The 26,525-nt window shown below is 60.3% G+C and overlaps 1 protein-coding gene across 6 annotated transcripts; it reads right to left on the reverse strand.

Moving 5' to 3' along the window:
• Positions 1-49: 49 nt before the first annotated feature.
• Positions 50-25,473, reverse strand: RNF157 (ring finger protein 157). Of its 6 annotated transcripts, none has more exons than XM_037408876.1 (20): positions 25,230-25,472; positions 19,546-19,664; positions 14,567-14,655; positions 13,872-14,018; positions 13,242-13,359; positions 13,061-13,127; positions 12,847-12,890; positions 12,391-12,438; positions 12,030-12,101; positions 11,306-11,465; positions 10,938-11,050; positions 10,345-10,583; positions 10,143-10,251; positions 9,818-9,929; positions 9,091-9,287; positions 8,880-8,945; positions 8,486-8,534; positions 6,878-6,988; positions 3,180-3,220; positions 2,597-2,706 (listed from the first exon to the last, which is right to left on the reverse strand). In XM_037408876.1, exons 1-19 carry the CDS (start codon positions 25,315-25,317, stop codon positions 3,180-3,182), a joined length of 1,989 nt encoding a protein of 662 aa, XP_037264773.1. In that variant the 5' UTR covers positions 25,318-25,472; the 3' UTR covers positions 2,597-2,706. The 6 variants fall into 6 exon arrangements, 4 of the variants coding, with proteins under 4 accessions (XP_037264760.1, XP_037264773.1, XP_037264782.1 ...); XR_005107628.1 differs by having other exon boundaries at positions 2,622-2,706; positions 3,180-4,986; positions 25,230-25,473; XR_005107629.1 differs by having other exon boundaries at positions 2,626-2,706; positions 9,091-9,234; positions 25,230-25,473.
• Between the last annotated feature and the right edge of the window lie 1,052 nt (positions 25,474-26,525).

Raw genomic sequence — 26,525 nt, forward strand, 5'->3', positions numbered from 1 at the left:
CCTGACTGCCCTCACCTTGTAACCATGAAATAACTTGGGACACTTTATCGACATAAGATACCCTTTATTAAACATACTCTTAAAATCCAAAACATGCTCAAAGCAAAGTCATAAGCAGCAATCTGGTTTCCTTCCTTAAATCCCTGATGGGTGGATCGATGGAACAAAGGGCTGATGCCTTTCACCCCACACTGCCAGCACTGGCAGCTCCTGCCTGCCCCTTGTCCCTTCTGGGTGGCTGAGGATGACACCGGTGTCACCCACGCCCAGATCCCTGTGCCTCTCCTGTGCCACAGCAGAGGATGCTCATTTCTTTGCTCACACTCGGGCAGCAGCATGCTGCTTGGTCACAGCATCCTCCCAGCTCCTGACCATCACAGCTCCACAGTACCTCCGAGTGAGCATCAGGTGCCTGCACGCAGCTGCCCCAGCGTGCAGCTTGCCCTGTGAGCTTGCTTGGCAGCTCCTGCAGCCTTGGGGACAGATACACAGCTTGGAGCAGCCAGAAAACTCTCCCAGTCACTTCCCAGAACCCTCCTGAGCAAGGACCTGCCTGTTCTGGGCTGACCTGCCAGCAGCCACAAGGACTGTTGCAGCTCTACACCATGGTGCCTGGCCAAGCCCAGAGAGCTCTCGTTGTCCCCTCTGAAACCATGAGGAAGGTTGGGCTTTGGTAGACGAGCCATCCCTGGAGCACCAGCCTGGTTTTCCCTCCCCTGCCCATTCCAGAGGGTTAGGGAATAGCTGGCCTCCTGCAGACCCCCTGGTTTTCTTAGCACAGCAAAATGGTGAATGCCTAAAGCTCTCCCTGCGTCCAGCATGGCGCTGCTGGCTCCTCAGGGCTGGGACACCCAAACCCACAAGTTGCCCCACCACGGCACTGGGCAACATGTCCCCATGGGGGGGACACAGCATGTCGCCAAACAGGGTGCAAGGCTCGTCCCTGCTGCTGCAGCCTTCCCTGCTGTTAGCAGCTCCCATCCCATGGGGTGGCAGTTTGGAGATGTCACCCCCCGGCCATGAAGCATCCAGCCCTGGGTTCCCAGGGAGGAGTTGGAGAGCTGTTGAGCTTACAGGAGACATGGTGGAGTGCCAGCTCAGGGGAGGGAGCAGCGGGGTGGCCGCTGCTGACCCCACCTCTGGCAGGACCCACACTGGGGCCACAGGGCAAGCAGCTACCGTGACCCCAGCTGTGAGCCAGGCAGAAAACGCACTCCCCAGCCCCAAAAAGGGCTTTATCCCCCTTTAGGAGCCAGGGCTGTCAGCACAGCCCATGCTCCACCATGGGGACAGGTGGTTGGGACCTGCTCCCCGCATTCACCCTGCAGCTGCTGCAGGACACTGTGATCACTGGATGAACATCTCTGTCCCAACATAGCTTGAAATGCTGTTTCCTCCTGCAAAGAGAAGGTGGCCTTTGCTATCCCATCTGTGTGACAAAACCAGGTGGGGAAAAGGGGGGGGGGGGGGCTCAGCTTCCTACCCTAGGCTGGCCTAAACAGCTCCAGAACTTGCTAGATTGGGTTGCTGAGTCTAATGCTCCTGGAAGTGGCTTCTGACTGTCCCTGATGCTCTCTAAAGTGGAGCCTGGCCACTGCCAGTGCCACCATCAGGTCCCCAAGGCTGTGGTTGCATCCCTACCCCAACGGTGTACCTGTGTGCCTGTCCCCTGGAGCAAAACCCACTAACGCTGTCAGCCCAGTGCTGGCCAGAGGGATGGGGATGGAGGGGCGGGGAGTAGCTCCCACACCCGCATCCACCCCCTGCTACAAAGTGCAATGGAGAGGGCAAGACAGGTGGGACGGGGGAGTGACACTTTTGGCACTTGTTCCAGAGAGGGCACAGCCCCGAGCCCCAAGCTCACAGCGGGGCGGAAGACAGTGAGGTTAAATTAGCGATGCCCCAGAGGCTGGTGACCAGGGGGCCGGGGGGAGTACCAGATGCCCTACCCACCCCTGCCACCCTGCTCCGTCCCCTGGGGAAAAGCAGCCTCGCAGGCCAGGCTCAAGAGCCCACGTGCTGCCCAGGAGGAGCGTGGAGGGAGGGGGAGCTAGCAGGGCACCATCACCACCACGCATTAACGGGGACATCCCACGGCATGGCATGGGGACAGCCCATGGCATGGCAGGGGCACAAGCCAGCAAACCTGGGGGGGGGCCGGCCCCCTGTGAAGGTCACTGGCTCATGCACCAAGGATGCCGATGCCAATGCTTGTCCTTTAACCCACACCCTCCTGCCATTGTCCCCCTCCAGCCACATCCCAAGACCCACTTTGTGGGGTGACCCCGTCCCACCTGCTCCACACGTTGGAAGAGAGGAGCCCTGGGGTGTGAGATGGCCAGGGGCAGGAAGGGACCCCAGGCCGTCCCCATCGGGGCTGGAGGATGGGAAGGTGCTGATGAGGGGCTCCAAAGTGACATGGCTCTCGGCTCCCCTCTGCGTAGCGGGGCCAGGGAGGAAAAGTCAAGGTTACCATCTTTTCTTTCAAAATTCAGTCCTGCTACAGCCAAGGGGTGGAGGTGGCAACGCCGACGGTGCCCGGACACCAGGGTCCCTCTGGGTGGGCAGTGGGGTGCACGCCCCTGCCAAGGCTGAGCCCTCACACGGGCAGGGTGGCCGCTGCCTGCTCCAGGTCTCGGGTGCCGGGGGGGCGGCGGGGCCAGGGCGCCTGCTGCAGCCGCACGTTGTTGTTGGCTGCCTCTGGGCCTGCGGGGAGAAAACAGGGGGTTAGGGGCTCCTGAAGCCTGCTGGCACGCTCAGCTCATCTTCCCGTGGGGGATGCAAGTTACTCTCCCCAACGAACACCCACCTCCCCAGCCCCACTTTGGGTTTTAGCTGCAGCAAGGGCTGGTGAGTGCCTGCACTTACCTCTCTGGGTCAGGGGAGCCCCTTCAACCCCTCATTTCTCGGGAATGCCAAGGTGCAAACGGGAAGCACACTGCACCATGGCCAGGTTTTAACAGCCCAAATGGAAGGGGGCTGCCTCTGCCCCCACCGTGCCCAGCGAGAGGGCACAGGTAGATGCATGTGGGGGCTGCAGGTTAGGCACCGAGGGATGTCACCCTGGCCAGGGCAGTCAGGGGACTACCAGCAATACCAGGGCGAGGGGTGCCAACCCAGTGCCAACCCCCCCCAAGGTGACGGGGCGCGAGGCGGGTCAGGCTCTGGAGGTCTCATACCTATTCCTCAATGTTAATGGGGCAGGAGTCCGGCACGGCGGCTGCGTGGCAGGAGAGACCAGAAGGCACATGGTGAAGGTGGGAGCGGAGGCGGCGCAGGGGCATGCACGCGAACGAACAAACGGGGTGACTCAAGGGGGCCGGGGGGGCTCGCCACCTGCAAACGGGTCTGGGACGAGGACAGGGAGCCACCGCTGGGCACTGGGCGAGGAGGCTGTCATGCGTGGTGCCCCCTGGGGTTTCGTGCCAAGGAGAACTAAGGGGTGAACATGCTTGTGGCACGGGGGAGCCGGGTCCCCACATGCCTCCTCTCCGGCTGCAGGCTCCCGGTTCAGGCAGCACCCTCCAGCTGGGGCAGGGTGACGGGCCCGTGGCTTGCGTCCCACCACCTAAGTGACCAGAGGCTACACGGTGCCCTTAGGAAGGGGGTGCACCCCCAAAGCAGGGCGGCTGCTCCCACCAGCGAGGTTAAGCCCTGTGCCCAGGGGTGGGGGCAGCTCCGAGCCGGGGGGCCGTGCAAGGGCACCCCAAGGCCAAGGGCAAACGCTGAGGCTTTCCCAGAAAGGGAACAACGAAAACCCGCTGCCTGCTGATTTATGGGAGGTGACAGCTGCCGTTTCAACTGGATTTCATGGTGAACTCAGGCTGGAGAGCGAGGCACGTTAAGCCTGCAGATCCCGGAGGGAATGGATAATTAAACAGGACCACACATACACACGCACACCAAAATCCCATTAAGAGGTTGATATTGCATAAGTCGCTGCTGTGCTCCGATGCAGAGACCCAGCTCAGCTCAGTGCACCCTTGGGAGCCTGCCGAGGAGCAGGGCTGGGGGCAGCAGGACACAGTCTGGCCCTGCAGCGGGGACTCGGCCCCCTGCCCACCCGCCTTGTCTCCCCTTGGGCTGTGGGAGAGGGCTCCCCAGCACCATTAGCAGCCGCCAGACCTGCCCTGTGCACGCTGGCTCCCAAAGAGCACTCCAGCGAGACCCCAGCAGCTCGCCTGGCCCAGCTCGGATCAGCTGTGGGTTTAAACCAGCAAAAACCCTTGGGGGATTTCAGGTCCTCTGCTGCTTCCAACGCAGCAGCTCCCCAACCCTCCCCACCTCATTGCCAGCCTTTTCGGCAGGTGCCTCCCCCCAGTTTCTCTTTCCAGCACTGCCTCTGCCACCCTGTCCCATGCAGAGGCTGCGGCCATGGCTGGAGGATGCTCTGAGCCCTGGGAACAGCCCCTGCAACACACCGCACACCCCGGGGCTCTGCAGGATCCACTCAAGGACACAGGTCTGTGGGATTTGTTTAAACCTTGTGTCCTAAAATCCCCGGGATGTGGCCTTTTGACTCCTCCCAAGGCTCTTTCCCACCAGACTGAAATCTGCAGAGAATTCACAACAGCTTGGAGGAACCACACTCAGGGCTTCATTCAATATGGAGAGGGCAAAACCCAACCCATAGGTTTAATCGTGCCCAGATCTCCCTGCAAGAGTAACTGGGGGAGGAATAACAACAATATCATCATCATCTCTGGTCAAGGTGATTTTTCTTTTAAGCTTTCAAGAAAACAGCACCTGGCCCCAAAGTAAAAGTCCACCTCGTTCTTGCCGGCCTTGTGGATGCTGTTACATCCAAACCTGCAAGAAACCTCTGCCCAAAAGGACGTTTTCAGTGCATGCAAACCAGCCCCGCGACTGCAATCCAGCACCACCAGTATTACATCGTGCCTCAAATTATCTCCATCGCAAAGCGGCTCAGTCCTGACAGCAGGTGGCTGCTGGGTGAATGCCCCCGGGGCGGGCGGAGCAGAGGGGCTGGGGAAGGAAGGAGCTGCCCTGAGTCTAAGGAACAAAACCAACATTGCAAAACACCGATTGCAACCAGGAAGCAACCAACCGGCCATTACAGCCCCGCCGGTGGCTGCTCCCCTCCGCCGCTCCAGCTCCCCCAAGCTCTTCCCAGGGCAATCCCCCTCCAACCCCATTCAGGCAGAGCTCTGTGTCCCTGGTGTTATTCCCTCTGGCACCTCTGCCATCCCTAGGGGACCACAGCCAGCCCCAAAGCCCCCATTCTGCACCTCCTCTGCCCCGGCACGAGCAGCAGCCCCCCACTTTTCCCAGCAAACGCTGAGGCCAGATTGCCCCTCTCATGCGGGCGGCAGCGCGGCTCCCTGCGGAGGGCTCCAAGCAGCACGGCCGCCGGACGCATGGACAAACGTGGTGGCCAAAGGATGGAGAGTGCATCCTTAGCTGGGCTCAGCCCAGGGGCCAGATTCTGCACCCCAGCCCAGGCAGGGGACAAGGCCATTGCACTCCTTCCAGCAGAGCAAGAATCTGACCCCGTGCCAGGGCTGTTTGGGCTGCAAAGCTCCCCCTTCCTCATCCTCCCCCATCACAACCACAGGGGACACGGTCAGGGATGGCTTTGGTTGGTGCCACAGCTGGGGGATGCTTTGCCAGGATCCCCAGAAAAGGCAGGGGTGCTGCTGGGACCCCCCCAGCCCCTTCCCCAGCCCCCCCAGGCTGGTGAGGCTCAGCCAGCTGCTGCTGGAGGGTGATGGAGGGGACACAGAGCATTTGTGGCAGGCGCCTGTTCCTCCCCAAGAGCCTCAGCCATGTTTCTCCAGCACAGAAACCACCAGAAACAGGCGAGGCAGCAGGAGTGGAAGCTTTCCTGGAGGGGAAGAGGGGAAGGAAGGATTTCCCCTCCCTCCAGTAGGTTTCACCCACCTTCTTGGCTCTCCAGCACCCGCTGCGGGTCTGGGACCTGCCACAAATTTAGCTGAAGGGGCAAGGCAGGGCAGAGTTGCTTTCAGCTTGTCCACAAATGTATTGATGGAGACCTAGACCTCAGAGGGCTTTGTCTTAGCTTTTTGCCCCATCTCCCCCACACACAGGCTGATGAAGAGGAGCCTGTGGTGCTGGGCAGGGTCCCCAGCCCACTGCCCCCTTGGCCTATCTGGGGACCCGGGGTCACCAATACATTTGTCACCTTTGGGCAACTCTGGGCGGGGAGGGGACACAAGCGTGGGTTGAGAAAACAGTGTTGGCACAGAGCGAACATGAACTTTCACACGGACAGAGGAGCCTGGGAGGGAGGAAGAAGGAAAAAAAAGGGATGGAGACAAGGTGGGAGGAAACAGAAGTGAAAGGTGGGTGGGAGAGAAGGCATGAAGAAATGGAAAAGAGGGGTGAACTCTGGGGCTCTGCAGAAGGACAACCTGACTTTACGTGCCCTGTCTCCCCAGGCCTTGGAGGAAGAGGAGGGGGAGGCAGGCAGCCCCTGCAGTAAGGCTGGACTGGCTGTGGATCACATCCCAACCCAAAATACTGCTGCTTCCACCACAAGTCTGGACCAGGTTACAGCCGTGCAAGCAACCACCTTCACAGGTAGGGCTGGTGTCCCCAGGGTGCCAGCAGCCCCTGGCCAAGGGACAACGCATCCCAGAAAAGCAAGTCTGCAAGCCCCTGGGGACATCCCAATGGGGACAGGTCACCCTGACCTATGGCTGCTGGGTGGCGACATGCCTGGTGCTCAGCCCCATGCCAGGACGGGTGGTGGGGTGCAGTGAGGACAGTGGGGATGGTGGTGGTGGGGATGGCAGGGATGGGAGAGGAGGGATGGATGCAAAGGGCTGGCATGATGCAGGGAAGAGTGGAACTGTCCCCCCCACCCCAAGTTCATGTTCAGCAGACGGCCACTCACCAGGTAAGCAGGCCTCAGAGCACAGTTTATTGTCCAGCGCTTTCACGTGTGCGATGCCCAAGTCATTGTTATTGTCACACCTCAGACCGAGGAAAGCGCCTGTCCTCGGGCCTGGAAGGGAGTTAAGGCAGTTAACGCTGCGGCTCAGCGCTGGGGCTTGCCGTTGCCTTTTTAGTGGTGGGGTGTGGGATTTCTGGGTCTTTTCCTCTCCCCTCCCCACTCTCTTTCAAAAAAAAAAAAAAATGGATAAAAATGATGCATCTAGACAGGAGTGGGTGAAGAGCGGACAATAACGCCTGGGCACAGTCCGAGCTGCTCCTTTCCTTGCACCAGCCGCATCCAAGGGCAGCGCAACAGCCACGATGCGGCGATGGGCACCACGCGTGAACCTGCCCGAGGTTCAACCAAACCTTCCCCCCGGCACAGCCGAGCGGTCCCGGGTCGGTAGAGCCGGGCCACGGTGGGACCCGTTACTTCCCACCGGAGCCTCTCCGGCACCATCAGCGCGTGCATGAGAGCCGCGGGGATGCCAGGAGGAGGCAGCAACTGGATGCGTGGGGCAAGAGAAGCCGTAGCCAAGCTTTGCAGGGGGAATGGAGGCTTTCGGGGCTGAGGGAGGTAACTGCTTCTTAGCATCACCTGTACGAGAGATCAGCACCCAGGTTCTTACCTGCATCCATCAGATGCAGGCGACTAAACCTCAGGAGGGATGTTCCCAAATAAGCCAGTAGCCCTGCTGATAATGGGCACAGGACCGTGTCCTAAAGAGAAAGGCCATCCTGCTCCTGGAATTGTTGGAATGCCCATGGATGTCCACCACAAGCCCCAGCTGCTCCTCAGTTGTCCTGTTTGAGTCTCCCCATCAGCAAGAGCCTCCCCGCAGGGCAGCGGTCACGTTCTGGGGATGGGTGTTCCTGCCTTCCAGTTTGGCCGAGTGTCCGGGTTGGATGGGGGAACAGTTTTGGCATATTTTTGCTAACCAGAGACTTGCAGACATGAGAGGGGGCACACTGGGGGCCTCCCTACTGCCCAAATGTACAGGGGTGACCACGTCTTTCCTTGGCTATCTGAGCACAAGGGAGGAGGCGAGAGGAACCCTCAATGTGCGTGTGTTGGCTTGCAAAAGCACACTGAGGACAGGCTAAAAAGAAATGAGGAAAGCATCCCAAAGGGAACAGTTTTGCAGCCCCTTCCTATGGGAACCAGCCCAGACAGGGGTCCTTAAGGGGGAGACTTCCAGAGATGTGAGGAAAGACCTTTTTGGCAAGGGGGAAAACACAGAGAAGCCTCTTTCCCACTTGGCCCATCAGAAACACCATCAGTTCCTGCACGCCAGCCGTCCCCTGCTCCGCGTCCTGCACTGCGCTCACCGGGGTCCCTGTGGCCAGCTGACTTCCCCCACCCACCGGTGTTCAACCCCCCCGTGGGTGGCTCTGCTGTGACAGATGCTTTCCCAGCCCCAGTGCCCACGGAGTCACCCAGAGCTCTCCCCAACACGGCAGCTGGCAGGCAGGGGAGCTGGGGGCAGCACAGCACCTGCCACTCGCTTGGCTGCCCACCGGTGACAGTGAACTGAAAGTAAGGGGACAACAACCGGGGGCCTTTTACCGTCTTCCTGCGTGGGAGAGGCGTCCTCGTCCTCCAGCACGTCATTGCCCTGCAGCACAGGCAAGAGGCAGCCAGCGTTAGCAGCCCTACAGCGTCCCAGCACCACGCCGGGGGCTGTCCCTGGGTCCCTTTGGGGGAACGTCCCTGGCCCCGGGGGTTCCCATGGACCAGGAAGATGATCCTGGACAGGGGACAGCCCCACTGCCCCATCCATCCCCAGGGCAGCCTCACAGGGACATGGGGGCAGCCCCTTCCCCAGCCCAGCCGTGGGGGAATGTGGTGCCAGCCGTGCAGCTTCCCCCTCCATGGGCACCCAGAGCTGGGCACGGCCGGGGTCCCCGCGCTGTGCTGGGTGGCACCACGGCTCCCAGCCCCACCGGGCAGTTACAGTTACCTCGGCATCGCGCTCCTCCGCCGAGATGCTGACGAAGTTCATATCTGGTGACTCCACAGGCGTCGACTGCAGGAAGACAGTGAGAGAGATGGAAGGGGAAAAAAATAAAAAATAAAGTCTGGTGCCAGTGGGCTTGGAGAAGTTACATCCCATGGGGAAGTTCTTGAACCTGGGGGCAACGGCCACCCATCAACAGCCCCCCAGCCCCTACCTCTCCGTCGGAGGCTGTGGCGCTGGCGGCCGCAGGTGAGGGGAGCATGTCCCCCTCCTCCTCCTCCTCCTCCTCCGTGCCAGGAGCAACATAGGAGCCGGACATGGAGGACACTGTGTCGGTGCTGAGCTGGGAGTGCTGGCTCTGGGAGGAGGCCATGGACATGACGGACTGAGCCAGGCTGCTGCTGACGGGCTCTGGGGGAGAGCGGGGGCTGAGCGGGGCTGCTGGATCCCCCCAGCCCACCAGTGCGAGTCACGGCACAGCACCAGCTAATTGAAAAGGGGGCTAACGGGGAGGAGCGGGGTGCAGAGCCGAGGACTTGCTGCATGCCATGGAGGTGTGATGGGTGAAAAGCTGCCAGCAGCGGGTCCCTGGGGCTCACAGCCCCCGTCTGTGGGTCTATGGAGCGACAAAGCAGGGGCAATCGGTCCCCCCATCTCCAGGTCTATGGGGTGATGAAGCAGAGGTGATTGGTGCCCCCGTGCCCCCACCTCTGGGTCTGTGGGGTGATGAAGCAGGGACAATCAGTGCCCTCATGCCCCCCATCTTCAGGTCTATGGGTGATGACGCAGAAGTGACACCCTGGGGCTTCGTGCAGCGTCTATGGCAGGGTAGGAAGAGGGCCATGCAAGCCCACCCTGCATCCCCCCGCAGCGGAACAGACCCAAGACTACAATGCTGCTCTCCTGCCTTGCCAACACTGGTGAGTCCCACTGTGCCGTACCTTCTGGGGACGAGATGGTGGAGGACAGGGGTGTCCCAGTGCACGAGGACTGGTCGATGGCTCCCGACGATGACAGGGTGAGATTTTCGCTGTCTGGTGTCGCACCACATTCCTGGAAGAAGAAGAGCCCATGGGGAGGTGAGGATGGGGAATATTTGGCAGGGGTGGATCAGCCTCTCCCGGGCATCCTTAGGGATGGAGGAAGACCCAGGAGGGGCAAACCCCAGCCAGCCCTGCTGGTCCCAAGTCTCCCCTGAACATGCCACCCCCACCCCAGTGCCTCGGCTCAGCACCAGCGTGTTTTGGTGTTCCGGAGAGTGCTCACCTCCTCGCGCCGGGCAGGGGATCTCCTCCTGGAGACCCTCAGCTCTGACTCGGTACATGACTTCTCATCCTCCTCCTCGGGCAGGATGGAGGAGTTCTGCGAGATGGACCTGCCCGGAGGGGGCACAGCAGAGGACTTCATCCCTGTCCACAGCCCCCAGAACCCCAGAGCCCCCGGACGCTGTGCTCACCCCAGTACTCACTTGGAGAGGCTCTTCTTCAGCTTGAGCCCTGGAGGACCACAGTCAGGGAGACGCTCTAGGGGTGAGAGGGCCCGCAGGGGGGGCAGGGGGCCATCGCTGCCGTAGGAGGGCAGGGTCCCCGTGCCCGGGGAGTCCCCCAGTGCTCGCAGTGGCAGGGCGGCTGGCGAGGGAGTCAGTGGCCCATTGAGGGCCTCCAGCAGTGACACCACCTCGTAGCCCGGGGGGATGTTCTCCGAGGACTGGGGAGAGGGGGAAGATGGGGTGAGGGTCCTCCCCAGGCCATATCCCTGCCTCCCTCCCTGACTCCCGCTGGGATCAGGATGCCCCGAGAAGCTAAAAGGTACAGAACAGACAAACTCCCTGCGCAAATGAAAGCCCCAAACCTGTGGTCTTTCCACCCAACCAAAAGCCCTTTCCCTGCAATATCAACCTTGCATTTTTTCTAAGATCAATTTGCATTAAATAAATTAACCTTGGCTGCAGGAAACACGTGCACCCCCAAACCTCCCACCTCAGCAGGGTGAAGGGGGTCAGGGATCCCACAGCTGCTGGGGTGGGGGTCGGGGGGGGTACAGGCTCAGCCAGGCACTGACCGAGTGCTCCTCGGAGTCAGAGGTCTGCGAGGCGATGATGGGGTTGAAGCTGGTAGGTGAGAGGGGACCCAGCTTTTTCCTCATGGCTCGGATTTGAAGCAAAGCTCGGAAAGCTATGACAGCAGGGATAGAGGGTGGGGTGAAAACCAGGTGCTGAAAGGAGACACACACCCCCACGCACCCCTGCAAAATGCCACCCCATTTCCTAGGAGGGGCATCCCTGCACTGCACAGCATCGCTGCATGTGGGGCTGGAGGGACACCGGGACCCAAGGACGGGAGATGCCAGCCCATTCCCAGAGATGCCAGCCCACTCCCAGAGATGCCATCCACCCCATCCCAGCTGCCAGCTGCCCCCCCAGCCCTTACGCAGCCTGCAGATGGGGCAGTTGTTGGCCTGGTAGCGCAGGGTGTCAGCGCAGGTGTTGCAGAGGCAGAGGTGGCGGCAGGGCAGGATGAGGGTGTCACGGACGTCTGAGAGGCAGACGACACACTCGGCGCTGTTATCGCTCACCTCGTCCTCGGCCACCTGCCCCACGGGAGAGATGGGAACCGCTTGACCCTGGGGTCCCCAGCCCATGTAGCACGAGGGTGAATGCCCTAAAATGCTGGCTGGGTGCCCCAAGAGCTCGCTGTGGGGTCCTGCCTCTGTCCCTGGGCTGTCTGCTCTTGAAATACAACCCTGGGACCTTATCCCTCCCCTCCTGAAGGCTGGGAAATGGGGCCAGAGGTATCAGGCACCCCACGGAGGGATGTAACCTCCACCCCAACTTTTATACCTACAGCACAGAGCATGAGGCACATCCCATGCTTTGAGCTGCACAGTGCCCTCCTAAGCCATCCCTAAGATCCAGCCATCAGTTCCCCCATAAGGGACCACAAAGCATGGGGCTAAAAAAAAAAAAAAAAAAAGCTCAATCCTTCAGCTTTCTGCCTCCAGCAGCTTCAATGCCAGCGCAAAGTGTCCCCAAACACCCGCACACCCCAGGCAGCTCCGTGCCATGCTGCAAACTCTCGCCCTGAGCATGTTTTAGTGGCCAGACCCGTGCTAGGGGAAGGGAAGAGGGAAGACCGGCGGGATGCAGGTGCGTACCTTGGAGTCCTGTGTGTTGTACTTGTTCTCGATGCCATAGATCTCCTGCAGGAGGTAACTCACACCATCCACCTGCAACCCCAGGGGGAAGGGGTGAGGAGCAGAGACATGCCCACCGCAGCCCCCACGGCTCCTGGCCCCCTCCTTGGGCCAGCCCTCCTCACCCCAACACCTGCAGTTTCTCTTTGCATTGATGTACTTGACATTGCACTCGAGAAGCTCCCTGGGAGGCAGGAGCAGGGCAGGGGCACACTGATGCCCGCACTGGGGTTTGCTGCTCCCCAGAAGCCCCTCGTCACCTTTTCCAGAAGCATGTGCAGAGCAGTAGCTGCCACCACCCTGGGGACACCCAAACACTCACCACTTGCTTCTGCTTGAGGGGCTTCACGCAGAAGGTGCCGTCGCTGTGCTGGAGGGGAGGAGAGCACACAGGTGGGCACCGGGGCCGAGCACCCCAGGGACCCCGGTGCTGCAGCACCCACCCGCCCCATAGCTGTTGCCACTCCCTCCTTGCTCCCATCCAGCCCATTCTGCTGCAATTCTGGCTTTTCCTGACACCCCAGTACCAGGCAGCTGTGGGCTGTCATGCACGTTGCAAGGCTGGAGACTTGTGGGAGGAAGGAAGAAGATGGAGTTGAGACCAAATGCCTCAAAAATGGGCGCTTAAAATTAGGGGATGGTCCCAGAATTTCAGGAGCAGCCCCAAAAGAGCCCCAGCCCAGCAGCACCAGCCCAAGCCCCGCAGGGTTTCTCCAGGTTCTCATACCCGGTGGGCATGGGGCTAGCAGGGGCAGGACGGCCCCATCTTGGCACTTACCTTCTCAAAGGTGGCCAGCAGCACGTGGCAGTGCCCAGTGTGCTCTGCAAGACACAAAGGGATGGGCTCAGGGGACACGCAGGGCTCAGGGGATGGGGCAGAGCCGCAGGTGACAGCGAGGAAAAGCAGGAGGCTCTGCCCAGTTGGTGCAAGGGTGGGCATCACAATGCCAGCAACTGGGAAATCTCAACCCAGCAAGGAACCCACTCCTCACCCTCTCCTTCATCCACCACCGCGTGCACCACCATGGGGTACACCTCCCGGTCCAGGTCAAAGCCCAGCTGGAGAGAAACAGGAGGAGAGGCTTGGTGAGATGGAGCAGTGACGAAGACTTCATCCCACATCCATAACCATACCCAACCCCACGGCTGATGCCACAAGCTGGTGGGACCCACCTCCTCCTCGCTCCACTCAGAGGGGTCAACAGTGTGGGAGGGCACGCAGAACTGCTGGCACACCCCTCGCTTGTAGTGCACCGTCTCCGACTGCAGGCTGTTGTCCCTGGGAATGTAGCTGTCCCGTGGGGAGAGGACAGAGTCAGGGACATGTGGGTGTCCCCGTGCTCCTCCTGGTCCCTTGGCTCATGGGGATGCCAGGAAGATGGAAGAGATAAGGTGTCACTCCTGTCCCCTGCTCCTGGATGCCTTCTTGGGGCTGAGGTGAGAAGTCCTAAAAAGGGCTAAAATAATCCACAAGGCTAAAAATAACCCCAGGGCAGCCAACGCGGGACAGGAGGGGACAGGGACAACTCCACAGCCAACCTGGTGGGGACCAGCAGGAGCAAGGATTTCTCCTGGTCTCAGCCCTGACCTGGAGGTAAAAAGGGAGCAGGATGGGATGGGGAAGGAGTGGTGGGGGCTGGCAGGGACCTGGCGGAGGTGAGGAGCACCCTCCATCCTCAGCACCATCAGCAGCTGCCTTGTGCCCTGAGGAGGGGAGATGCTCCAGCGAGGAGAAGGCTCCGTGTCCATCAGCAGAGCCCCACACCCTAGCTGGGGGGGACACAGCAGGCTGAGGCTCCTCACCTTGCCACCCCATTGTGAAACTCTTCAGTCGCCTGGTAGTAGATAGTTATGGCCACACGGGCGTCCGTGTCGAAGGTGAACTCCACGTTGTAGTGCACCTTGGCTTTACTGACTTCTTCCCCCGGGGTCTTCACCTCCTCTGAGCACCTGGGGAGTACAGAGGGCCCGGGAGGCAGGCACCCCTCAGGGATGGCTCGGGGTGCTCCAAGACTGATTCCTTGCCATGAGGCTGCCCTCGGCACCGATGGCCCCAAAAGGGGCTGCCCCCCTCCATCAGGGGAAACCGAGGCACGCCAGGAGGGCCCAGCATGGCCAAGGTCAAGCCTGCAGACTGGGAAGCGCTGCAGGCAGATTTCAGCTGTAATCCCAAATCTCCCAGCCTGGCTGCAATCCCCAGCCTCCCCCCAACAAAGCCTTTGCAAGGCGGGGGAGGAAGAAAAAGCAAAGCACTTCAAAGGTAGCACTAAGCTCCTTTAATCCCGCAGCACAGCCAGTGCCCGTGTGCGGAAAGCTCGCCGTGCCAGGAGGGGAAGGGGCACATGTGTACAGCAATGGCTTGTCCCCTGCATCCGCCTGCGCCACGATGAGAGCATCCCCGTGCTCAGCATCCCCTGGGAGCATCCAGCCAGACCCTTCCCTCCCCAGGGCTCATGTTCATGTGGTGCCCGGCCCCATCTTCCCCCTGCAGGGCTCACTTGACAAGGCGCAGGGTGTCCTTGCGGATGTTGATTAAGCTCCTGAGGGTCTTCACGGGTTCCTGAGGAGGTGGAGCAGCATAAGGGAACTAGGACAAGAGAGACACCGGTGAAGGCAGACACACGTGGCAGGACTACAGTGGCCACGGACCTTAGCCCCAGACTCCCCAGTGACCCAGCCCCGACCCATCACCCTGTATACAGGGACCCAGGGTGGCCTGCGTATCCCGATGGGTGCTGAGCACTCACAGCTCCCACTGGCACCTGGGTACCAGGCAGCATGATGGCACGGCCTTCCCTCCGCGAAGAGCAAGCCCAGACTTTGCAGGTGACAGCTTCACCGGGGTGGAGGCACACACATAGAGGGGTTGTTCCTCGACCCTTCAGCTGGAGGGCGAGGGGGACACGGGGCACGGGGCAGGCAGGCAGCTGCTGATGTATTTTTAGGCTGCTGATGCAGCGCAGAGCTGCTGGATGAGGCTGGTCAGGGGGAGGACGAAGCTCCCTCTCTGCCTGCAGCCAAGGAACAGGCACAAGTGTCCTTGTCTTCTCCCTGGGATGGATTCCCAAAGCAAGGAGCCAACAGGGCAGCCAGCAGCACTACAAGGGAAAGGTGTCACACCATCCTCCAAGGTGACCTTGTCCTTCCCGGTCCTCCCTGTCTACCTGCACAGAGGCTACAGGACTTGCTGGGGAGAGGGGACATGGTGGCAGCCAGTGGACACCCTCCCCTTGGCACTGCAGCCACCCAAAGGGAGCTGGGGTGTTGGGGAAGGGACGCCAGACCCACCGCCCCACTGTCTCCCAGGCAGGCTGAGCCGCAGGGAGGGATCAGCCTCCCCGGGGGGACAACGCAAGCACACGTGGGAGTGACAGAGGCTTACACGGGGATTAACACCCGGCTTGTTGGTGAGCTGTCACCGTGTGCCAGGGGACAGCCGGAGCATGAGGTGCCATCGGGGATGGCAGACGCTCACAAGAGCCTAAGGGCTCCATTGCTGCCTTGGGAGAGGGAAGAGCTAACCAAGCCTGGGTCCCTCGTGCGCCCCGCCCCCCCCAGCCCAGTGGTGGGAGGTCAGGGACAGCCAGGCACCCCCTGCACCCCAATACTGAGGGGACAAGACTAAACTGCACGTGGCCCTGGGGACCCCCACAGAGAGCCAAGTGCCCATTTGCCATGTCCCTGGCGCCCTCACATGGGAAAGCCATTGCCAACCTTCCCCGTCCCCAAAGCCATTGCCAACCCTCCCCGTCCCCAAAGCCATTGCCAACCTTCCCCGTCCCCAAAGCCATTGCCAACCCTCCCCGTCCCCAAAGCCATTGCCAACCTTCCCCGTCCCCAAAGCCATTGCCAACCCTCCCCGTCCCCAAAGCCATTGCCAACCTTCCCCGTCCCCAAAGCCATTGCCAACCTTCCCCGTCCCCAAAGCCATTGCCAACCCTCCCCCTCCCCAAAGCCATTGCCAACCCTCCCCCTCCCCAAAGCCATTGCCAACCCTCCCCCTCCCCAAAGCCATTGCCAACCCTCCCCCTCCCCAAAGCCATTGCCAACCCTCCCCCTCCCCAAAGCCATTGCCAACCCTCCCCCTCCCCAAAGCCATTGCCAACCCTCCCCGTCCCCAAAGCCATTGCCAACCCTCCCCGTCCCCAAAGCCATTGCCAACCCTCCCCGTCCCCAAAGCCATTGCCAACCCTCCCCGTCCCCAAAGCCATTGCCAACCCTCCCCGGACCCAAAGCCTGTAGAGCAGGATGGATGGGGCTGGGGGACCCATGCTGGGCTCAGAGTGATGGGATGGGACAGGCTGCTCACAGGATCAGGCAGCGCAGGCACAGACCTGCCCCATCCCTCCTCCACCATCCCAGCATCACCTCCTGTGTCCCACCACCCCACGTCTCTGGTCCCACTGGTGGCATAGAAAGGCTAAAGCCTGGGCTGGCCCCAGTGTGGCTGATGGCACCAGAATCTTTGAAGATGAGCCCAGAGCACCCTGGAACTGCTGCCCCCTCGCTTCCCTCTGGGAGGGGAAAAGGGTGGCTGAGTCATTAATCTGGTGTTAATGTGCTTTTTAACGAGTCACTAAGTGTGCACCTGCAGAATCACCCCTTGCAGCTGGAAGGGAGCAAGTCAGAAAAGGCATGTCACAACGCACTGTGCCCTGTCACGATACATCCTCTGCTATTCAAATTAATGAAGTAATCCAATCTTGCTCATTTGCACCTTAGACAGCTGAGCCATACCCAAACCATCCCGCAGTTAGTGGCAGAGCTCGCCCTGGCAGGGAGAGCACCCGTGGGTGCAAGCCCCCTCCCGCCGCAGCACCCAGGGGTGGGTGACAGAGGAGGAAAGGGGCAGCCAGGTCCCCTGGGTGCAGCCCTGCAGGGGCTGGGCAGGATGGGGAAGTGCCGCAGGCAAATTTCATGCTGCAGAAACCACTTTGCCATCACAGTTGGGCCTTTTCACACCCACGTGCAGGCTCTTTTTTTTTTTTTTTTGGAGGGGTTGGGTTGGGTGTTTTTTTTTTTAAACGAAATTTTGCAACTTGGATTTGCACAGCATAAAGGGGCTGTTTAAAGGACTTTGCACATCTCCTCGATGTAAACCAAGATGAAAAACAACAGGGAAAAAAACCCCTCACTGCAACCGTTACTCATCTAAGAACATTGCCCATGTGCCTACAGCAACATTTGGTCCAGGCTGGCTTCTGTTAGAGTGAAAAAAAAACCCAAAAAGCACCCTCAAAAATCTTTCACGGGGTTTTTCTAGAAGCAGACCCAGGTGGGTTTGTATGGGCAGGGAAACCCAGGGGCACATTTCAACAGTCCCCAGCTTCCCCTGTGCTCTCCACAAGCAGCTTCTCTGCTCCTCAGCCCCTGCAGGGGTGTTGCAGCACAGCAGCAGCTACTTAAACCTGTAACACCCTTCCCAGCCCCTTGGGAACCTGTTCCGAGCTGGAAAATCCAGATTATCACGTATCTGTGGAGGGGAAAGTCTGCACAGCCTCTGGGTGCTCTGCACATCCCCACGGCAGCAGCGCTGTTAGTAGCTCAGACAAGGTGCTCAGCTCAGAGAGGACCTGGCCCACAACTTTTCCAAGACCTCCTGGTCTTTGATACTCAAGGATCCCAAAATAAATCCCCCACCAAAAAGCACTGGCCAGCTCTGATCTTTCCAGCCCAGCCAGGGCTCTCACAGCAGGCCAGAAGATGAAGGCATCACAGCCAAGAAGCATCAGGACAGGTCTTGAAGGCAGCATCAGAGATGCCCAAACGGTGCCTAGATACAGGCTCAGACCAGAAACAACACAGGTCCTCCCCGACCCCTCCCTGAGCCCCCAAAACTGGCCTGACCCAAGAGCCCAGCCCCAAAACACCCCTGATCCCCAGGGAGACAGGACCTCAGCCACCGCTCTGCAGCCCAGGGCCGTCAGTAATTAAGCCGAAGCAATGCAATTTAGTTTGCAACGCTATATTAATTCTCTCTGCTGTTTCCAAGCTGTTCCTTTACCTTCCCCGCTGCTTCTGCTGTCAGGGCATTTGACTTGGGAACTGCTCACTGGGCAGTTTAGAGGCTTTTACTGTAATCAAGAGGATTTCTCAGCGCTCACTGACAACCCGAGTGCTGACTTTACATTTTCTGGGGAAGCACAGAGGATGGAGAGAAAGGCGCTGGCTTCGCCCACCCAGCACTCACAGGTTCTGGGGGGTGCTCCTGCCCTTGGCTCTCTTGGGATCCCTGTTCTGGCACAGCCCAGGGCTGGGTGCTTCCCCACTGAAGGACCGTACGATGCTGCCAAAACGCTGCCAAAGCTGATTTGAAGGAGGAAACACAAACCAGGACAGCAGCAGCCTTACCAGCACAACACAGAGCAGGCAGCGGTTTAGAGCCGGGCCACTAGCACCAAGCAAGTTAATCTTGACACAGTAAAAAAAGCTTTGGTGCCTTTTAATTTCTCACTTTGATTTTTTATTTTTTTTTAATGCGTGACCCCCGCACTGCTCTAGCTGCCACTGGCAAGCTGCCCCGCTGAGATGCACCCACAGGAGCAGAGGACGTTACCCCCATGGCTGAAACCCCGCTGTGCGGACGGCTCCACTCTTACGTCCTCCCTTTCCAAAGGCAGTGAACAGAAAAAACACCTCCAGGACCACAGGGTCCCAGGACCTCCCCTGTAGCCGTGTTTCCTCGTGCCCTGGGACCAGCTGGAGCCACAGCACCCAGCACCACAAAACCCATCAGTGCTGCCCACAGCCTCCCCCAGCCCCTTTTAATTTTTTTCTCCCCTTTTTTGCTAGAGTTTGGGGAACACTTTCACCTGCTCCTGTTCAAGCTACTCTACCCCACACCACTGGCACGTCCCCCACCACATGCTCCCTTGTGGGCTGGGAGATGGCTCCTGGCTGAGCTGGGAAAGGCAGCGAGAGGGAAGGACTTGTGCTAAATCAGCCCATTACCCCTCGCCACCTTCTTTACCAGCTCATGTTTTTAAGCTGGTGGGTTTGTGCACCCAAGCAGCCTTTGCAGGTCAGAAAACACAAGCAGGTCCGCTGACCCACCACAGGGGTTCTGCAGAGAGCTGCACCCAAAGGCAGATGTCACACAATCGGCATTCAGTCACCATCAGGGCCACATCAGTCCATTCCCAACCACCTGCAAACCTGTTCACCCCTTGCAACCCAAGCTTGGCAGCGAGGCGAGAGACACAGCAGTAACGTGGCATTGCTGTGGAGCGCACGGATGCGGGCGGACAGGCTGAGACCCGGGTCAGTCCCTAGCAGAGCGAGTAGCCAGCCCTTGTATTAGACATCAGAGAATCCACTCGGGCTACCCCAGGCATGCTTGGCTGGCTCTGCCCCAGGGGGGTGACAGCCAGCAGCCTTACACCATGCACCCCCATGACACACAGAGTCACTAGCATGGGAAGAAGGGGCATGGCTGGGCCCCAGCGATCCCCCCAGCCCCAATCCCCCCGGTGCCCACCACCACAGGCCGGTTCCCCAGGAAGTTGAGGTCGCTGTTCTCGCCGAAGAGGTAACCCTCGGGGTGTGTGGAGTCAAACTTCTCGCCGCCCATGATGAAGTGGTTGGCAAAGTAGCTCCCTGGAAAGAAAACGGAGACCACCTGAGTGTGAGGGGGGGGGGGGGCGAGGCCGGGGCTTCAATCAGGTGATGGAGCGACATGAAGCCACTGAACTGGTGGCTCAGAGGTGGCTTCGCTCCCAGGGACACCTTGCTGGGAGCCTTTTGGGTTGAGCTGACACTGCCGGCCCCCAGGCAGGCAGAGGAGGAAGGGGAGCTTGTCCTGCCCTCCCCTCTCCCTGCCCACATCCCCCTGCTGCCAGCAATCCCTGCCCGGCCATCAGAGCTGGGATGGGGAGAGGCTGGGGGCAGGGGTCCAGCCCCACAGCAACGCCCAGCACGGGGGCTGCTCCATCCCATGGGATTTAATGGGTGCAGATTCATACCCCAGGACGTCGGCTGCATCCCCCCGGAGCGCGGCGCCTGCTCCCCTTTCCCTGCCTGGAAAATCCCTGCGAGCCCCAGCCTGGCCTGAGCCTCCCAAGGTCACCCCGACCTTCAGCCATCCCCGCGCTGGCAGGGGCGGCCGAATCCAGGTCTGCGAGCGGGAAGGGGAGATGGCTCCCGGGAGGGCAGAGCAGCCCTAATCCTCTGCATAAACACCAGCAAAATTCCCGAGGAGGCAGGGGAGGCAGCGGCCGCAGCCTGTCCTGCCCGAGCACTGCAAGCCAGGATGGCTCCCACATCTTCACGGACGCTGCCGGGAACGGGGGGCTCAGGCCAGGCACGGAGCCCTCAAAACAGGCAGGGCTGCTGCCACCCAAAGCCCGGTGCTGCAGACCCCCTGGGCCATCTGAGGCCAGACACCTTCCCAGGTTTGCTGCAGCCACCACCAGAAAGGTGGGCAAAGCACACCTGAACTGAGTTGTGTCAGTTCTTAGCCTGCAGCCTTCCCCAGGAAGGGCTCACCTGCAGGAGGGAGGATTCTGAGGGGCTGTAGACCCTCCAGGAGGTCAGCAACCCCTCTGCAAAGCGCTGCACGTTGCCCTGGTGAATGCCAGACAACAACCAGCATCCCTTCTTCCCTCACAGGGTGAAGCACAGAGCCAAAACACCAGCGTGTCCTGTCCCCTGAGCTGGAAGCAGCCCCCAGGTCAGGCAGTTCTTCACAAGAAGAGATTTTTTATTTTTTTTTCCTTCCAGCCTGGCCAGGAGCTGACTGGTGCCAGCTCCTTGTCTGTAAGATCGGGGCTGTGGCTGCCTGGGGAAAGCACGCCATGGCACAGGATCCAGCCTGGGCAGGACGGTTGGGACTTCTTGCGTTGGGAAAAGGAATGGAAATGGGGAGGTGAAGAGGGATGGGGCAGCAGAGTGGGGCGAGCAGAAGCACCGGGGGTCAGGAGAGGCAACAGATGTAGGACAGACACAGCCCCCTGCATCCCACCAGCCACAGGGACAGGGTCTGGCTTACAAAAACCCAAGAGCACAGAGCCACCTACACCCCCCCGCCCCTGGGACACCCCAAAACTAAACCTTTGGGGTCTGCAGATAAAGGAGTTCAAGCCTGGGCTGTTGGCTTTGCTTGTGCAGACTGAAGTCAGAGCTTGCAGTCGGTTTCCAGCAGATGCAACGACTGCCCAGGGGTGGATCAGGCCTTAATACTGCATTTAAAAACTAAAACTGAGCCCAAACCCAAAGGGTAGGAGGAGACAGGACCTAACGCCGGGGCGGGAGGGATGAGAGGGGCCATACAGCTTCACTCAAAGGCCCTGTGGCACAGGGATGCCCGGATGCAGGGCGCCCGTTAGCAAACGTCAACCATCAATTATTGATGCCTGCTGCTTTCTGGTCCCATTTTCCATGTACATAATTTATAGGCAGCTCCCCAGGGAAGGATGCAGCCACGTGAAAAATAAACCCAAGAGCAAAGAATCTTCAGAGCTGCCTGCAATGGCACGGCCGGGGAGAACAGGGTCATCCAGAGCTTTTCCTGGCACTGACCTGGGGCAAGAGCTGGAGATGGGGAGGGGTGAAAATAATAATAAAAAATATTTTTAAAACCTGCAGAAAAGCTACCCCAGCACTGGAGAAAAGCTGGAAAATGGAGCTCAGGCTCTCTGTGATGGCCCCAGGCATGGTTTGGTGGATGCTGGGGGCTCCCATAGGATGGGCAGAGCAGGTGAGGACCACGCTGGCATCACCCAACACTTTCTGCCAGGGGTTGGGAGCACCCCTGGGCGCTGCAGGCTCCCCAGCACACCCCGTAAGTGGCCCAGGGGCTTCACCTCCCCCTTTGCAGCAGACAGCAGGGCCCTGTGCTCCCTCCCAGGGAAAGTCCTCTAAACACTTTGCCATTAAATGAGAGCCTGGAGTGATGGTGGGAAAAGCCCAGGGCATCGGCAGAAGCCTGCCAGCCCCACTGGGTGCCGGTGACCCCATGGGCACAGCTGGGTGACAGAGGAGGGAAGAACCTTTCCAGCCACAGCCACCTTATTATCAGCTGATTATAAATCCTTAACCAACGCCTACTCCCAGGGAAGGAAAGCCCGTCAAGGACAGTCACATTGCAGAGGGAAAGCCAGGTTTTAATGAGATCTTAAACTTCAGAGGCCTGGCGAGTGTGCAGGAAGGGCTGAACAGAGCAGCTGCTAGAAAGAAGGAATAAACCAAAACTGCATGATGTTCCTGGCAAACAAAGTGTGTCCTGCATGCCTGCCGACACCACCATGTGGGACATATCTGGCACCAGCCAGTGCCGTAAGGCTGTCAGCCCTTTGTCTCCGTGAGTGCCAGGGATGCCACCTTGCCCAGATGTCCCAGACAGGTGAGGACCCCACAGGCGCAGACTTGGCTGTGCCCATGGCTCTGGCACACATGGGCACACATCCTGCGTCGTCCCCCAAGCCATCGCTGCCCTGCTGGGGTCTGGCTTGGCTCTGGCAACGCAGCCTCTGGCTCCTGAGTGTCAGAGCCTGGATGTTTCGGCAGGGTCACAGCCCTGCTCTCCAAAAGGGTTAAAATAGAAAAGCTCATTTTCAGCCCATCTGCACACTCCCAGCAAGGGAAGCGCAGGGTTTTGCACAGCCTGCAGTCACCCCAGCCAGGTGGCCATGGCATGGTGCTGGCACAAGGACACCCCGTGGCAGCACGTGCCAGCACGGGGTGCTGTGATGGGCACAGCACCATCTGGGTGATGCCCTGGCCAGTTAAAAGGCACTGGGTGCTTCTGCCCCGGGGCGTCCCATCACCGCCTGGTGAGCTGGCATGCTGCAGCTTATTTAATTCAGCACTCTAAAGCAGGCAGCCAGAGCCAGCAGCAGCCGGAGGCAAAGCCAAACCCTGACCACAGCACTGCTGCGTCAGCCATCACCCACCACAGCCCCCCAGAGCCCCCAGACCGCTCCCTGTGCCATGGCAGTGGCACCACCCCGGGGCTGGGCCCCCAGATCTGGGGGTGTCACTGCCTGGGTAACCCCTTCGCTCCTGTTCCCAGCCAAGGTCCCACTTACTGTCCCCCCTCCCTTGGAGCTCGATGCTGGCCTTGGCCAGGGTCAGGGCCTGAAAGCCGAGGACTTGCCCCGGTAGCCATCCCACTAGCCAGGCAGCGGGCTCCACACACAGCCCCTGCCTGCTCCCCCTCCCATCGCCTTTGCTGACGTGACATTAGAGCCACTGAAGTAAATCTCAGCCTTTGCCTTAAAATACTGGTTTAACTAATGCCATTTGCACCCTGCCTGGAGGGGACGGGACCCCCAGGATGGGAAGGGGAGATGCTTGATGGGGACTAGATGTGGCTGCCCTGTTCCCACGGGTGGCACTGGCCATCCCCAGTGAGCCTGCAACCAAACAGCCAAAGCCATGTCTCACAGAGGGAAATGCCCTGGCGTCCTGTGAGACACCCCCCCCGGCCCCATCTGGGCCACGTTTCCAAAGCCAGTGGCTGTTTCCAGGGAGCATCTGAGGCGAGAGATGCGCTGCCGCCACAGAGGAATCAGCTCCGCTGCCTGGCACATCTTCCCTCACGGCTGCTGGCAGCGCTGAAGGCAAATCCCCTCACAGATTAAAAGCAAACCAGCCATAATCTCCTGCGGCCACCAGCCCACCCCTCATTCCAGCACAGATGGCCATGGCACCTGGGCACCTCCTGCCCTGCTCCCCGAGGACCCCAGGCAGCACCAGGACTGTCCCCACCAGCTCTGCCCAGGCCCATCCGTAGGGCCCAGCTGAGCACACTTGGGAGCCCCAGTTTCTCCCTGAAAGCCAGAGTTAAGCATCAGCCAGGTGTTCTCTGCCAGCTGAGATGAGTTTGGAAGTGCTCAGCTGGGTGCACTTGCTCCCCCTGAGCAGGGCACGGTACAGGCTCCTTCATGCCCGGGTATCTCAAGAGCCCCTAACTAAGGTGTTCCAAGCCAAAATCCCTTGATGCACAGAGCCACAGCCCCTGCAAGGAGCAAACCCACGATGGGTTGGTCCAGCTTCACCTGGCATCAAGGTGACAGAGGCCTTGAAACCATGAAAAAGGGGGAGCAGGGGGAGCCCTCAGAAGGGCAGGCTGCCGCCTCGGGCCCGCAGCGCCCCAGTTAACCCGCACTACCGCAGATGTGCTGGCCAACCGTACAACCCAGTTTAGATTAAAATTTAAAAAGAAAAGCTAAGCACAGCTTTTCAAGACAAGAGTAGGGGTTTGTGTTGGCTGTAATTCTTCCTAAGGAGGTCTTTATTTGTAATTAGCAAGTAATTTGTCACAGCACTAACGATCCAAGCGTTTACCTTATCCTATTAACTACCAAAATAGTTACCTATTAATAATATTCAGTGCCACAAGGATCCTGTGGCAATCCCTACATGCACACACCGTGCTCCAGGGCATCATCCACCGATATCAGTATTTCTGCAGCTCTGAAGCACTACCCACCCAAGGAGCAGACTCCATCCCCTCTCCCCACCGCGACCCCTGCATGCCCCCCCCGGACACCCGCTCAGAGCGGTCCTTTGCAGGGAAAAGCGAGACAAGGAGGGGAGGGCCGGATTTTCCAAGGTCACGCACAAGGTTTGAGACAGAGCCGGCCTTGGGAGCGGGAGAGACATGACCGCCAAGCCTCCAAGCGAGGAGCCGGGGAAGGAGAAGTCTCCCCACGGCAGGGACTAGGGTGCTTCTATGGGGCAGAGCCCTGGCAAAGGGGCCCCCCCTCCGACCCTTCCCACCCCAGCCTCCATCAACCCTCCTGGGAACATAAATCCAGGCTTTTCCCCAGCAGCCAGCACCAGCTGTAAAAAGAGCTCCAGCTTTCCCACCCGAACGCCACGGGCCACGCATACAAATAATAATAATATCATTAAAGTCGCATCAACTCAGCCAAGTTTGGAGCCGGGTTTGGCTGGCAAAGGGGTACCCGGAGAGGGGGCACCCCGCGGGTGGGTCCAGGGGTGCCCCCTCCTTGCCGCGCCCCACAGAGCCAAGGTGCTCAGCACCAGCCCTGTATTTTTAGGGTGCCCCCCCCCAGCTGCATGCAGTCAGGGTTTGCTTTGGGGTGCGCAGGGGCATTCCCGACCGCAGCAAGGTCGTTCCCGGTGCCTGCCTTGCTCGCTCCCCCCCCCCACCGCCCAGCAGCGGCACCGGGACGCGGGACCCCCCCGGGGGCTCACCGGATTTCGGGGGGTATCTGTAGACGGAATTAGCGGGGATATCCACTTCCTCCACCCCTGCGTTTTGCCGGCTGGTCAGAGCCCCCATGGCCGGGCCGGGGGGGCTCAGCGGGCGGGATGCGGCGGGGCGCCCTCCCGCCCGGGACCGGCACCGGGGCTGGCGGCGGCGGCCCCCGCCCGCAGCATCCTGCGCTCTGCGCCGCGCCCGGCACCGCCTCCGCGCTAGCGCCGGGGCTGCGCCAATGCGGGGCCGGGCCGCGCCGGGCGGGGCTTGCCCTGCCCCGCCCCGCCCCGCCGCGGCTCGGGGGACAAGGACCCTGCTCCCGTGCTCCCCCGCCGCCGGTGGCACACGCGAGCCCCCAGTGCCGCCAGTTGCTCCAGTACCGCTCGCTGGTGCCCCCTGCACCATTCACCTGCCCCACCCCACACACCCCCCAGTCGAAAACTCCAGTGACCCGCCCCCCCCCCCCCCCAGCATCACCCTCCTCCCACCCTCACCCCTGGGTGAGACTGAGCGGCAGCCCCGAGACCCCCAGGGGCTGCCTGCCCCCCCCGGGCTGGCTCAGAGCACGGCCCCTCTGGCCCTGTGCCCCCCAGCCGCCCGGGAGAAGGCCAAGCCCCCCGTTTTTCCCAGCAGCTCGCCTGGCTCAGGGGGAAGGAGACAGAGCAGGGGCTGGCACGGGGGCTGAGCCGCTCCCGCAGCACCCCAGGGCTGCATAGTGCTGGAGAGGGGGGTCAGATTAAAGCCCCCCCAGTACACACCTCCATCTCCTCCATCCTGCCTTCCCAGCTCCGCTCCGCACCAGGAGCAGCTGCGTTTGCCGGGCGCTGCCTCTGGAGGCAGGGAGCTGCCTGTCTGCTCCAGCGCGCCCCAACACTCCCCCAACCAGCTTCCCCCAGTTCCCTCAGTGTTAAGCTACTGGGAAGCATGGGCCACCTTCGCATTTCCCCCTTGGAGATAAAGGTGAAGGATGGACCCTTCGACCGCTCACTTAAAAACATGGGTAATTAATTAGTCCTGCAGCGCAAGTTAGTGGAGCATCACATGATTTTGATTTGAGTTGATAACACGAGTGCTATAAATATCAAACGGGAGATGTGCAGGGAGGTGGATCAGCTGCCCCAATGTCTTCGGCTACTCAGCGGTGACGTGCCAAGGCCATCCCCGGGGGTCCCCCCCTCACACCTCCCCGCAGAGGGACACAGCTTCTCCCTCCCTGACGGCTTCCTACTTGCACAGTCCCAACAGCGGCTGAGAAAAGCCAAACCGAAGAGCAGCCACCACCGAGGCAAGCC

This window comes from Falco rusticolus, chromosome 1 (genome assembly GCF_015220075.1).
Source record: "Falco rusticolus isolate bFalRus1 chromosome 1, bFalRus1.pri, whole genome shotgun sequence".
Taxonomy (NCBI): domain Eukaryota; kingdom Metazoa; phylum Chordata; class Aves; order Falconiformes; family Falconidae; genus Falco; species Falco rusticolus.

What these genes read in the sequence shown, in the direction of transcription:
- RNF157 (XM_037408863.1), bottom strand. Translation starts at nt 25,317, where the DNA reads ATGGGGGCTCTGACCAGCCGGCAAAACGCAGGGGTGGAGGAAGTGGAT. An exon ending in CTGAGTGGAGCGAGGAGGAG is followed by an intron (nt 13,128 to 13,241) that starts GTGGGTCCCACC and finishes GTTTCTCTCCAG; the next exon opens with CTGGGCTTTGACCTGGACCG. An exon ending in GGTGGTGGATGAAGGAGAGG is followed by an intron (nt 12,891 to 13,060) that starts GTGAGGAGTGGG and finishes TGTGTCTTGCAG; the next exon opens with AGCACACTGGGCACTGCCAC.